The sequence below is a fragment of the Narcine bancroftii genome, chromosome 9, assembly GCF_036971445.1.
Source record: "Narcine bancroftii isolate sNarBan1 chromosome 9, sNarBan1.hap1, whole genome shotgun sequence".
NCBI classification, from domain to species: domain Eukaryota; kingdom Metazoa; phylum Chordata; class Chondrichthyes; order Torpediniformes; family Narcinidae; genus Narcine; species Narcine bancroftii.
In genome coordinates this window covers 1,209,322-1,223,534 of record NC_091477.1, presented here as the reverse complement: position 1 = coordinate 1,223,534, position 14,213 = coordinate 1,209,322, and the positions used below count along the sequence as shown (strand labels likewise).

Sequence of the window (14,213 nt, the reverse complement as noted above, 5' to 3'; positions counted from 1 at the left end):
GGGAGAGGTGGTGAGGGGAAGGTAGGGGAGGACATGGGGTGGGGGGGGGAAAGGTTTGAACACACTCACCTTTCAACATCTTCACAGCTACAGTCCTGCAGCTGCTGCTCTTGTCAAGGCCGAAGGCCGAAGCTTCTACCACTTTCCCAAAGGCTCCGTGTCCCAAGGTTTTCCCTGGGAACACACAGCACCCAGCAGCAGTGAGAAGGGGAACATTTAGCCAGAGCGGTTGCTGTGGCAATGAGGTGAGAAGACTCACCTAATCGCAGCCTGTCCCGCGGGAACTCCCACTTGCTAGAGTCATAGGGCAGGTACTCATTCTGCTCATCCAGAGGGATCTCGTCTGGATCCATGATGATGGACAGGTATCCAGTCTTGATGTCGACCGGGTTGGTCTGCAACAGAGACCGGTTCCTGATCAATTGCTGCCTGAACATCCCTTCACTTAACGCTGTGGATCCCCTCACTGGGCTGAGGCCCACATCCCAGAACCCACTCACCCAGAGCCCAACCCCTCACACCTTTCAACATTCAAAATGTTTCAATGAGATCCCCCTCATTCTCCTGTATTCCATCCATTTCAGGCTGAGTTGTCAAAGGCTCCTCATAGGATAACCCTTCCCTTCCTGGAATCATCCTTGTGAACCCCCTCCAACATCAGTACATCCTTTCTTAAATGAGAAGCCCAAACCTGCTCACAATTCTCCACGTGAGGATTCACCAAGGCCTGATACACCCACTACATCACATCCCTGCTCTTATATTCTGTTCCCCTTGAAACGAACGGCAGCATCACATTTGTCTTCTTCACCACCGACTCAACCTGCAAGTTTCCCTTCAGGACCCCCAGGCCCCTTTGCATCTGGGGATTTTCAATTTTCCCCCCAGTTAGAAAATAGCTTACCAGATTATTTCTAACAAAGTGCATGACTGTCCACTTTCCGACATCATATTCCATTTGCCACTTCTCTGCTCATTCTCATCTGTCCAAGTTCTTCTGCAGCCTCCATGTTTCCTCTACACTCCCTGCTCCTCCACCTGCCTTCATATCATCTGTCTCTGTCACCTTTCTCCACTGATGGGTGAAGGGTGAAGCTGTGAGCTGTGACACTCTGGGGGGATGGATGCTCCCCCTGGGTGGGAGGGGATGTAAGGTGAGGGAGGTCACACACAGCACATTGAAAAGGGTTGCAGCTCACCAGAAGGACAGTGTTTCTACAGCTCTGCCTTCAACACAACAAGCATCTTCAAACTCCATGCCTGTGGTCTCAGCACCTCTCTCTGCAGTTGGATCCATGACTTCCTGCCCCCTAGACCACAGTGAGGACGAGAGACTGCACCTTCCCCACCATTGACTTCAACACCAAGCCCCGCAGGCTGTGTTCTCAGTCTGTACACCCACAGCCACACAGCCCAATCTCCATCAACAATTCACCAATGACACCGCTGACATGGACTGGACCTCCAGCAATGACAGGTCAATGTATGACAGGAGACAGAGGGACTAGTGACAGTGCCAGGGAAATAACCTCTCCCTCAATGTCAGCAAGACCAAGGATCTGGCTACACACTTCCATGATGATGAGGTGGAGATGGTCGACACCCTTAGGGTCCTGGAGGTAAACAGTGACCTGCCCTGCTCCAGCCACATCAATGCAATGGCCAGGACAGAGCACCAAGGTCTCTACCTCAGAACCCTGAGGAAACAATTCTAATGTTGAAAGGTATGGACAAATGTAGAAAGGTTGTTCCCCATGGTGGGAGAGTCTAGGGCAAGTGGCACAACTTCAGGATTGAAGGGCGTCCACTTAGAACAGAGATGAGGAGGAATTTCTTCAGCCAGAGGGCAGTGATTCTGTAGAAACTTTTGCCACAGGTGGTTGTAGAGACCGGGTCATTGCATATATTTAAGGCAGGTATTGATGGATATTTGATTAGCCAGGGCATCAAAGGTTATGGGGGAGAAGGCTGGGCAGTGGGGCTGAGTGGGGAAATGATTCAGCTCATGATTAAATGGAAGGGCAGATACAATGGGCTGAATGGCCTATTTCTGCTCCTATGTCTTACGGTCTTATGGAAATTCAGCCCATCACCCATGTCCCTTAACAACAACCTATCTGAGTGCGTCACTGCCTGGAACGGGATCAGATGGAAGTGAGTCAGTTTGAGTCAAGGTACCATGGAGCAGACTCAATGGGCTGAATGGCCCACTTCTGCTCCTATATCTTATAGTTTGACCAATCCAGCACATTCACCTCGCAATGATCACCACCGAGTTTGATCAGTCTTTACTGGAGTGGGATCTTGCTGCGCATGCATTAGATGATGTGTTTTCCCATCACAGCAGGAGGTAGGGGATGGAATCTTGTGCGTAGGGAGATGGGGGCGGTGGGAGTCCCTCGGCCTGAAGGGAGGGTAAGATGAGGAGGGAGTGAGGGAGTAGAGGGTTCCTTCACTTGGGAGGGGGACTGAGGGAGGGGAGGAATGACTCGGTTGGGAAGGAGAACGACAGGGCCTTGGCAGACGGGCTTTTACAAAACAAAGCCCTGAGTCTGGAGATATTAGTGAGATATAAAATTGTGTTACTTACCCCCAGGAATCTTACCCGCTTGACGTTACAGAAGATGAGGATGAGCAGAATCCAGAAGAAGACAGCGATGACTCCCGTCCCAACAAGGATTACAACTTCGATGTTCGATTTGTCGTCACCTCCTGTAGGTATGGGGTAGGGGTAAGGTGGGTCAGATCAAGGCTTCAAGCTGCCGCACCTCACAGAACCCCAAGCCTGGCACAGAGTGGAAGGGTGACAAGGATCAATGCATAGGAGGGTTCCTGATCCCACCTGCTCCCTCTGGAGATGGGCTCAGGAATGAACCTTAAGTGGGAGCTGGAAAGACCCTGGAAGACACAAAGCCCAGGATCAGGGTCCCACTGTGGGAGAGTAACACTGGGGGGGGGGGTCATCCCACTGTGGGAGGGGCAGCACTGAGGTCCTAGGGTACGGCACCGAGTAGTGCTGTGTAACTGTGGCCGGGAGGAGACGGAGACCATGTGTACATGGAGTGTGAGAGGTTGCAGCCCCTCTTCACCCACCTGAAGGGGCTGTTCCCCACGCTCCTGATCTGCAGCCGCCTGGTGCAGAACGGGGCCGGGCGTTTGTTCCATCTCGTTGTGGGGTTGGGGAAATTGGTCATTCACAGGCCAAGGGGGTGGGGGAGAGCTGCCCACCTGCCCATCCTGTGGGGTTCTGTCCAGGGCCGAGCGGTGTCCAAGGGGACGGTAGGGACCCCAGTGTTTGAATTTGGTGTGAAATGCTGGGTAGGAGAGAGGGGCTCGTGATCACGGCCTCTCACGGGTTTGTCGTTGAGTGTTGGTGACCTGAAATATAGTAATTTTAAATAAAGTTTGTATGTTAAAAAAGGGGCAGCAGTGAAGGAGGGGGGGGTCACACTGTGGGGGGGTCACACTGTGGGGGGGGTCACACTGTGGGGGGCTCACACTGTGGGGGGCTCACACTGTGGGGGGCTCACACTGTGGGGGGCTCACACTGTGGGGGGCTCACACTGTGGGGGGCTCACACTGTGGGGGGCTCACACTGTGGGGGGCTCACACTGTGGGGGGGTCACACTGAGGGGGTTTACTGAGGGGTTCACTGTATGGGGTCACTGAGGGGGGAATCACTGAGGGGGGTCTAATCCAGACCAAATTTTTACCTGAAGCTGCCGTTAAAGCAACAAATTTGACGAGAATTAAAGTAAAACCTGCAGTCGCCGCAAACGAGGTTAAAACACAAAACGCAGCAGGTCAGAGGTCAGACAGTGAATTTAGGCAGCAGAGATGAGGGTTCAGAAACGACATTTCGGGGCACATGCCCAAATTTGGTCAGACATTGGTGAAAGGCTCCAGTCTGAAACATTGGTTCTGAACCTTCACCTCTGCAGTCTAAAGTTCACTGTCTGATGTCTGACCTGCTGAGTTTCTCCAGCTTTGTGTGTTTTTACTTTTGACCTTTGTGCGTTGCAATGTTCCTCCCCCCCCCCCCCCCCCCACTGGAAAGCCAGTGGCTGCTGGAAGGCGCTACAGAAATGCGCCACTGTGTTGCCAGACGAGACCAGTGAAGCGGCCGATGTGGTGCCTTTGCCTCCCTTGGGGCCTCTGCCGCCGGCTGGGTGACTGTTCACTCACCTTCCACAGACACGAGGGAGCTGGTATTCACACATCCCTTGGAGTTACAAGCAATGCAGACATAGAGGCCAGCGTCGTCTTCCTGCACCCTCTGGATGGTCAGGGTCTGATTCTGCTCTGTCAGGACCACCCCTTGATTCAAACACACACTGGTCAGTGATGTGTGAACCGATCCACTGCCCTGTCACGGAGTCCCCTCCCTCCACCTCACATTTCCCCCGTTCTGTTCATCCCAGCCTATTCCTGTACCCAGACCAACTCACAGACAGGAGGTCATTTGGCCCATTGACACGGCACTCTCCAGTTAGTCTGACTCCGGCACCATTGACAGGTCGTTCCCATATGCATATTTCTCCAGTTACCCAAGGGTTCCTCTGAAGCTTGTGGTCCCCTCCCCGGGGGACCGTGAGGTTCCCTGGATCCGGGATCCCTCTGTCCTGAATTTATCGATACCCATTAAACACCTTCATTCTCTTCGTGGGGGAGAGCGTCCATGGGGGAGAGTGTCCGTGGGGGAGAGAATCTCCATGGAGAAGTGAGTCTCTGTGGGGGGGAGTGTCCATGGTGGGGGGAGTGTCCGTGGAGAGAGAGTCCCGGGGGGTGGGGAAGTGTCTGTGAGGAACAGGGTCTGTGTGGGAGACGTGTGGGGGAGATGGAGGACAGGTGGGCTGTTGGAGGAACAGAACCATGAGCAAACAGATGTTGATACCGGAGAACTGGTGGAGCATCTTGTCGTCCTTGAACCAGGCGATGGAGGGCATCGGAGTTCCACTGACTCGGCACCTCAGCTGGATGGAGTCACTGACGTTGACGGACAGGTCGGCCATCCTGTCCAGCAGTCCTGGGCTCTCCTGAGCTGTGGGGAGATTTGACAATTGTTCTCATTTACTCCTTTCCCCAGGACATCCTTTACTGGCATCAGGACCCACCCAGGCACTGGTTCAGGGGGGACATTGGCTGAGTCTGTGGGACACAGTGCCCAGGCAGGGTATGGACAGAGATTTCCTGTCCAATGGGCATTTCACAACCGGACTAATTCAGGTTTACTGTCAGAGAACGTACATGACTTCACGCACAACCCTGAGATTCTTTTACCTGTGGGTGCAGCAGAATCACCACTTATTGGTAGCGCAAAAAATACTGTACACAGCGTACACACGTAAACAAATAATCAAATGTAAACAAACTGACTGTGCAATACAGAGAGGAAAAAATATCAATAAATGAGTCCCTGATTGAGTTTGATGGTGGAGGGGGAGCAGCTGTTCCTGGACCTGATGGTGCGAGTCTTGTGGCACCGATAACCTCTTTCCTGATGGCAGCAGAGAGAACAGAGCGTGTGCTGGGTGGTGGATCCTTGATGATTGCTGCTGCTCTCTGACGGCAACATTCCCTGTCGACGTTCTCAATGGTTGGAAGGGTTTTGCCTGTGATGCCCTGGGTTGTGTCCACTACCTTTTGCAGGGCTTTAAGCTCAGGGATTCATACATTAAAGTATTGAGTGTAGGAGGTGGGATGTTATGGTAATATTGTACAAGACATTTGTGAGGCTAAATTTGGGTATTGTGTGGAGATTTGGTCACCTTGGTATGGGAAAGATATCAATAAGATAGAAAGAGGGCAGAGAAGATTTAGTAGGATGTTGCCCGGACTTCAGGAACTGGGTGACAGGGGAAGGTTAAACAGGTTAGCACTTTATTCTCTGGAATGTAGAAGAATGAGGGGAGATTTGACAGAAGTATTTAAAATTATGAGGGGGATAGACAGAGTAAATGTAGATTGACTTTTTCCACTGAGGTGGGTGAGATACAAACCAGAGGACATGGGTTAAGTGTGAAAGGGAAAAAGATTAGGGGGAACTTCTTCAAACAGAGAGGTGGGGGCATGGAATGAGCTGCCAGCTGAAGTGGGCTCAATTTTAATGTTTAAGAGGAATTTGGACAGGAAAATGGATGGGGGAGGTATGGAGGGCTATGAACTGGGTGGAGGACAGTGGGACCAGGCAAAAAAAAAGTTCAGCACAGGCTAGAAGGGCTGAAGGGACCTGTTTATGTGCAGTGATGTTCTATGGTTCTCTGGGTATTGGTGTCCCCATACCAGGACCGTGATGCAGCCAGTCAGCACATTTTCCACCACACCTCTGTGGAAATTTGCCAGGGTTTCTGGTGTTATACCAAACCTCCACAAACTCCTGAGGAAGTAGAGGTGCTGACGTGCTTTCTTAACGATGTCATTAGTGTGTTGGCTCCAGGAAAGATCCTCTGAGATAGTGAGTCTTGAGAACTCACATTTGCTGACCCTCTCCACCTCTGATCCCCCAATGATCACTGGATCATACACCACTGGTTTTCCCTTCCTGAAGTCAACAACCAGCTCCTTGGTTTTGGTGACATTGAATGTGAGGTTGTTGTTGGTGCACCATTCAGCCAAGTTTTCATCTCCATCCTGTTCGCTGACTTATTCCCTTCCTTTATACAACCCACTACCGTGGAATCGTTGGCAAATTTGAAGTTGGTGTTACTGTCGTTCCAACCTACATAGTTGTAGATGTAAAGTGAGTAAAGCAGGGGTTAAGAACGCAGCTTTGTGGTGCTCCGGTACTGATGGAGAATGTTACAACACCAATGAAGTTTGATTCTAGAACTAGAGGGCAGAAGTTTCAGTTGAGAGCAGAGAGATTTAGGAGGGACTTGAGGGGCAACTTTTTCACTCGGAGAGGGTCCGTATCTGGAACGAGATGCCATAGGAAGCAGGAGAATGATTTTAATGTTCCAAGGACATTTCTTCTGAGGTATGGACAGGAAGGGTTCAGATGGATACGGACCAAACATAGGCAAATAGGACTAGCCCCGACTGACAATGGGGTCAGTCTGGAGGAGATGGGCCAAAGGGCCTGTTCCATGCTGTCCAACTTTAATCAGCAGTGAGATGGTTACCACAGTGATTTACTCAACTCTCGTGACCCCATAGCATCTGTAGTCTGTGGGATTCAAACCCAGGCCTGTCACTGTACACACATCTCATAGAACCACATGATTGGAGCAGCTGTTGGCCACTCAGCCCCTCTGGACTGCTGGCCCTTCAGCAGCTCATGGCTGATCTCTCACCTCAGTGTTATTTTCCGGTACTATCCTATAATCCTGAAGTAAAAGCACAAAACTGCAGAAACTCAGCAGGTCAAACAGTGAATTTTAGGCAGCAAAGATAAAGATACAGAACCAACGTTTCGGGCTTGAGGCCTTCTCCAAGGGCTGCACAGTTAGCGGAGCGGTGAGTGCAACACCTTTACAGTACCAGCAATTGGGACCGGGGTTCAAATCCCCCGCTGTCTGTAAGGGGTTTGTACCTTCTCCCCATGTCTGCGTGGGTTTTCCCCGGGAATGGGGGGGGGGCTCCAGTTTTTTTCTACCTTTCAAAATCTTACTGGCAGCAATGGGTAATGGGCAGACCATGCTGTACGTCTACATTTAAATCTTTAGAATTTATATATAAAGTTCACTGTTTCTGCAGCTCTGTGATTTTACCTCAACCACGTGTTTTATTCATAACCCTGGAATCTTTTCATATCCAGAAATTTCTCGAGTTCTGTTGTAAATGGACACCACAGGTGGAGAGAATTCCAAAGGTTCTCCAGCATCTGGGAGAAGAAATCACTCATCTCTGTCCTGGACCCCTTTCCCTCAACTATGACCAAGACTCCATTTTCCTGGTCAGATGCATCACCGTGTGGGTACAGGGCTGCAGAGAAATGGATCAGAGGCCAATCCACGGGACCATAAGAGTGGAGGAGAGGATCACTGGAGTCTCCCTGCCCCCCATTGACGAGATCTACCAGGATCGTTGTCAGAAGAGGGAGTGTAAAATCATCGAGGACCCCTTCCACCCCGCACACAGCATCTTTCAGCTGCTCCCATGGGGGAAGAGATCCAGGAGGATCAGAGCCAGCACCACCAGGCTGAGGAACAGCTTCTTCCCACGGGAAGTGAGAATGCTAAATGAGGAGAGGAGGGAGGAAGGGGCAGGAGAGGAGGGGAGGGAGAAAGGGGCAGGGGAGGAAGGAGGAAGGGGCAGGGAGGAGGAGGAGAGGAAGGGGCGGGGAGAGGAGGGAGAAGCTGAAAAGTGATGGGGAGAGGGCAGAGGGACTAAAGGTATCTGATAGGAGAGGGAAGGGAAAAGGGTGGGGAGCAGAAGGAGGCAGAGAGATGGGAAAAGAGAGAGAACTCGAGATGCTGTGTGACCTGCTGAGATACTCCAAGATGTTTGTGCACAGCAACCCACTAACCCACTCGTTTCTGAAATGTGGAACCAGGGAAACCCATGCAAACTCCACAAAGATAGCGCTGGAGGTGGAGATTGAACCGGGGTCCAAGAGTGAGAAGGCAATGGCACCACCTTCAGTTTAGTTCTGGTCACCTCATTACAGGAAGGATGTGGAAGCTTTGGAGAGGGTGCAGAGGAGATTTACCAGGATGTTGCCTGGATTAGGAAATATTTTATGAGACAAGGTTAACAGAGCTGGGATTTTTCTCTCTGGAGTGAAAAAAGATGAGAGGGGACTTGATCGCGGCCTACAAGATGATGAGGCATAAATATGGTGGACAGCCAGCAGGATGCTGCCAGGGCAGGATCAGCAAACACCAGAGGACGTCTGTACAAAGTGAAGGGAGGGAAATTTAGGGGAGATGTCAGGGATAAGTTTTTTTTACACACAGAGAGTTGTGGGGGCCTGGAATGATTTGCCAGGGGTGGTGGTGGAGGGTGGAACATTAGGGGCATTTAAGAGATTCTTAGACAGGCACATGGATGGAAGAAAAATAGAGGGCTACAGGAAAGGGAGGCACATGATCGAGGGGCGAAGGGCTTGTGCTGTGTTGTTCTGTTCGATGTTCTACCCCCCTTGCGGGCACTCACCTCTCACTAAGACGTACTTCCTATGACAATGCTTCTCGCCAGTTTTCTTGTTCTGCACCTCGCACAAGTAATCGCCCTCATCCTGCAGTGTAATGCTGGCAATGTGAAGCTCCAGTGCCACGCCTCGCTGCCGTGGGTCCGTCCTCACCACCCCTTGCAGCTTCTTGGCATATCGGTGCATGTTTTTGCACTCGAGCACCGGGGGGTCTCCCAGCTCCCCCTCCAGGGCGCTGGGCAAGAGCTGGTACCACTGCAGGTTCTCGTAGGTGTAGTTGTCCGCACTGCACCGCAGGTGCACGGCCTGACCTTCCACTGGAGTCTCCGAAGGCTCCAGATCAATTCCAAATCCTTCTGGGATACCTAACAGCACAGATAGAATCCGAATCAGTATTTATTCAAGTCAAGTTTATTGTCGTCTGACTGTACAAGTCCAACCCGCTGAAACAGTGCTCTCCAGTCCTCGATGCAAAACACACAGACACACAACCAGACAGAACACATACAGACAAACAAAACACACGCAGGACTATTAGTCATATACACAAATAAATAAATATTGCTTTTATACAAATGAGGGTCTCGGAGGGTGAATGAGAGCAGTTCCTTTGGTCGATCAGCGTTCTCACTGCCCATGGGAAGAAGCTACTCCTCAGCCTGGTGGTGCTGGCGCTGATCCTCCTGGATCTCTTCCCCAATGGGAACAGCTGAAAGATGCTGTGTGCTGTACTGTCATGAATGTTATGTTTTGTGGCAGCTTTAGAGGTGCAAGTATTGTTGGAAATTACATTTAAAAATAAATAAATTAGTGCAAAGGAAGAGAAAATGAGATTGTGCCTGTGGTTCAGGAATCTGACAGCGGGGTTGGTGGGGGGAGCTGGGGGGGAAGAAGCTCTTTCTGTCCTGTTGGGTGTTCAGGCTCCTGGACCCTCTTCCTGATGGTAGCAGTGAGAGAGGGCATGGCCTGGGAGGTGGGGAGTTCTTAAGGATAGAAGCTGCTTCCTTGAGGCACCTCCTCTAGTAGACATCCATGAAGGTGCTGGCCGACTTCTCAACTCTCTGTAGCCTGTTCCTGTCCTGTGCTTTGGCACCTCCGTACCAGGCAATAATACAGCCGGTCAGAATGTTCCCCACAGTAAACCTGTAGAAATCTGCAAGTGTTTGGTTACGAACCAAGTCTCCTCCAACTCCTCACGAAGTACAGCCACTGGCGAACCTTCTTCACGACTGCATTGACAGGGAGGCCCCAGGACAGATCCTCAGAGGAGCTGACACCCAGGAATTTTTAAGGAAGTCTCAGCTCCTGGATTTACTGGCATGTTCTGCAGGCATGAGTAATGATCCCTGCACAAGTAGATCAAGAGGTAGAGAAGGGGTACCGTACACTTGGCTTCGCCAGGTGGGGCATTGAGGGGAGAGGAAGTCATGTAGCATTGGGAACACTGTGTGCAGTCTAGTCATCCCATCACAGGCTTTGGAAAGGGGACAGAAGAGAATGCTGCCTGGTTTAACGGGTGTGAGTTATGGGGAGAGGTTGGACAAACTTGGGATGTTTTCTACGGAGCATCAGAGGCTGAGGAGTTGGATGGAAGAGGATAAGGTTGATAGGATGGAGAATCTGAGTCTTTTCCACAGGATAAAAGGGTCACACATGGAGGACGACACGAGGGGGGACATTTCAGGGTGATGTCTGGGGTAAATATTTTACACATAGAGAGGTGGGTGCCGTGAACGGGCTGCCGGGCATAGTGGAGGAAGCAGTGGTGTTGAAGAGGTTTGTAGCTACATGAAGGGGATGGAGGGACAAGGTCAGAGCTTTAGTTTGATTTAGGCAACATGTACAGCACAGACATGTGGCTGAAGGGCCTGTTCCTGTGCTGTACTCTTTGGAAAGTGAATGCTGGGGGGTGAGGAGGGTGCTTCAGATCCTGGGAGAGGAGGTAGTTATCTGGGCCACGCCATGGGAGAGATTGGGAGAATGGAACGGCAATTGTGGGGGAGAACAGAGGAGTAGTATAATTGGACCATTCAGCCCATCATCTGGTGCTGGCTCACTGGAAGAGATCACCAATTCTTGATTCTTTGAGACTTTTGAGGTTACTGTGGTCCCATCGGTGGTGTGAGGTCAGGGGTGAACTCACTGGAGGCTGATGTGCAGGAACTGACACTCCCTCAAGGATCTGTCGGGAATGGGGAGGGGGAGCTCCAAAATGTGAGGGTTTTGAAGGCTTCTATGGTGTTCAGGTGAGGAGGGAGGTCTGATGCAGTCAATGAGCATGTCACATCTGTCTACCCACTGCCTAGGGTTATCTGGTCAAGGTGTCAAAGAATGGGATACGACAGAAACAGGCCATTCAGCCTCACCATTGGTATTGTCCACTCACATGCAGTCTCAACAACACTCGCCCAAGTACACACAGACACACACTCACCCACATACAAACACACACATCTACAACATCCTACATCTGCCTGAGGTACTCACTCGTCACGTAGAAGTAGATGATTCTTTCATCGTGACCGACCTTGTTGCGTGCGGAACACTTGTACATGACGGAGATGTTGGCAGCCATAATGACCAACTTGCTGACTGTCTGTCAGGGAGAGGAGACACAAATTGAAGCAGGGGGAGAGAGTGAGAGAGAGAGATACAAAGCAAGAGAGAGAGAGAAACAGAAGAGACAAGAGAGTGAGAGAGCAAGAGACAAAGCAAGAGGGACAGAGAGACAGACAGGAAGACAGAGACACAGATGAAGATGGAGGGAGAGAGAGAGAAAAAGAGAGCTGATCCATAGAACACCAAGGAGGCCATTTGGCCCTTCAAGTCGGTACCACCATTCTGCAGGATCATGACTGCTCCATGAGGTATCTGCCATTTCACTTGTATAAGAAAAGCCCAACCATATCCGATTTAAAATTGCCCATTGGTCTGGTAGTTCCTCTCCCGATACCACTAGAGCCACATGGTCACCTGACTGACCTGCTTGCTTTGATTTATCCTCAGGAAGGGAGTGACAGAGTGAGGGATGTGGTGGGTCCTTGCACTGTCTCCCTCGACCAATGGATGTTGCAGGTGGAGGAAGATGGGGGGGTTGTGAGTGAGTGTGTGAGCTTATCTCACCTTGTTCCTTCCCTCCAGAGTCTCTGTGCCGGTTTCCATGCTCTCGATCCTGTTGGCTGTGCTCCCTGTGGAGATGTTCCTCCAGTCCTGGCAGTCGGGGGTTCGGTCCCAGGGTTGATGTATCACAGTGGTTTGGTGACCCCTGAACCCGGGGGAGAACAAACACGATTATACCACACATACTGGGGATTGTCTCCCGGAGAAGGCGAGAGGATTAGTGGATAATTCCAGCTGCCTCCACTCCATTGCTCCACCCCACGCCTGTTCTGGTGCCTTAGTGCCTCTGACACATCATTATTGTATCTGCTTCCACCAGGCCATGCGCCGTGAACCTCGCTCCACTTATCTCCATCAAACCTCTCCCCTCTCACATTCCATATCAGTTTTGACATCTCCACCTGGGCTGTCCACCCCATCAATGCCTCCCCTGGTTTATACACGATCAGGGTCTTCCCTCTTCCTCAGTTGACAGAGTTGATGTTGTAAGGATGTTTCCCATGGTGAGAGAGTCAACTTCAGGATTGAAGGGCGTCCACTTAGAACAGAGACACGGAGGAATTTCCTCATCCAGAGGATGGTGAATCTGTGGAATTTGTTGCCCCAGGTGGTTGTGGAGGCTGGGTCATTGGGTGTATTTAAATTTAAGGCAGAGATTGACAGGTTCATGATTAGCCAGGTTATAAGGTTAGGATTAGGGTTAGGAAATGGATCAGCTCATGATTGAATGGTGGGGCAGACTGGATGGGCTGAATGGACTATTTCTGCTCTTATGTCTATGGGTCTCTGACATTGATAGATCCAAAACAAGGAGAGGCAGATATTCTTCCCAGAGTGGAAATATCACATTCAAATCCAGCCATTTTATTGGTTCTGGCCCCACCCTGAGGATTCTACTCAATTTATGACCCCCCCTCCCCTTCCCTGGGAACCAGTCAAATGTTTTGCTTTCTTCCATATTTCTCTCCTAATGACTATATAAAAAATACTTGTGTTACCTGAGGCTTTTACTTAAATGTGGTGTGGCTCTCGGGGGGTGGAGAATGGAGGTGCTGAAGGAAATCCCTTTAAGGTGAAGGGGATTAAACTAATTTACACAGAGAATGGTTGGTTCGAAAACTCAGCCACAACAAGGAGATGCTGGAGGAATGCGGCCGGGCTCGCAGCATCCACGAGAGGTCAAGATATAGCATCGATGTTTTGGGCCTGTTTAATACAAGCGGGTGGGAGAGAAAGGGGGAAGACCGGTTGGCAAGGAGTCCAGACCAACAAGCAAAAGGAGTTCATTGGATACGATGAGAGGAAAGGGGAGAATTGATTTTGGCTCTGTGAAAGGGGATGGAGGGGAAAGGGAAGAGAGAGAGAGACGGAGTTGGGGGAACAGGAGATAGGGCGGGGGAAAGATGGGGGGGATTTCTAATGGGATCTGGAGGTCGATGTTGATACCATCTGGTTGGAGGGGGCCCAGATGGAAGATGAAGTGTGGGTGGTCTCAGTCAGGCAGTGCACGAGGCCATGGACAGACATGTCAGCAAGGGAATGGGACGGGGAATTGAAGTGGGGGACCAAAAAAAAACTGTGTCCGTCCATGCGCTTCTGCTGGAAGATCCCACTGAGGTGCAGAGGTATGAGGTACGCTTCCATTGGAAGGTCCCACTGAGGTGCGGAGGGCTCTGCAAATTCTGCTTTGCACTGTGAATGTCGCCATGATTTGGGGAATGGTGTTTCGAGAGCACAGCATATGTTAGAGTCAGAGGCAGCAGAACAAAGGGCAAGGCCCCTCCAAGGGCAAGCTCCCTCCAAGGGCAAGGCCCCTCCAAGGGCAAGGCCCCTCCAAGGGCAAGGCCCCTCCAAGGGCAAGGCCCCTCCAAGGGCAAGGCCCCTCCAAGGGCAAACCCCCTCCAAGGGCAAGGCCCCTCCAAGGGCAAGTCCCCTCCAAGGGCAAGCCCCCTCCAAGGGCAAGGCCCCTCCAAGGGCAAGGCCCCTCCAAGGGCAAGGCCCC

At 51.2% G+C, this 14,213-nt stretch overlaps 1 protein-coding gene across 4 annotated transcripts in view; it reads right to left on the bottom strand.

Moving 5' to 3' along the window:
* Window positions 1–14,213, bottom strand: part of flt4 (fms related receptor tyrosine kinase 4) — a 115,614-nt gene that overhangs the window by 33,606 nt on the left and 67,795 nt on the right. For all 4 annotated transcript variants that reach the window (XM_069897955.1, XM_069897957.1, XM_069897954.1 and 1 more), the window contains 8 exons: window positions 12,215–12,356; window positions 11,579–11,687; window positions 9,097–9,456; window positions 4,895–5,041; window positions 4,186–4,317; window positions 2,591–2,712; window positions 260–395; window positions 70–174 (listed from right to left, as the gene is read on the bottom strand). In XM_069897955.1, the coding sequence (XP_069754056.1) occupies window positions 70–174; window positions 260–395; window positions 2,591–2,712; window positions 4,186–4,317; window positions 4,895–5,041; window positions 9,097–9,456; window positions 11,579–11,687; window positions 12,215–12,356 (1,253 nt within the window). The remainder of the gene's footprint in view (window positions 1–69; window positions 175–259; window positions 396–2,590; window positions 2,713–4,185; window positions 4,318–4,894; window positions 5,042–9,096; window positions 9,457–11,578; window positions 11,688–12,214; window positions 12,357–14,213) is intronic.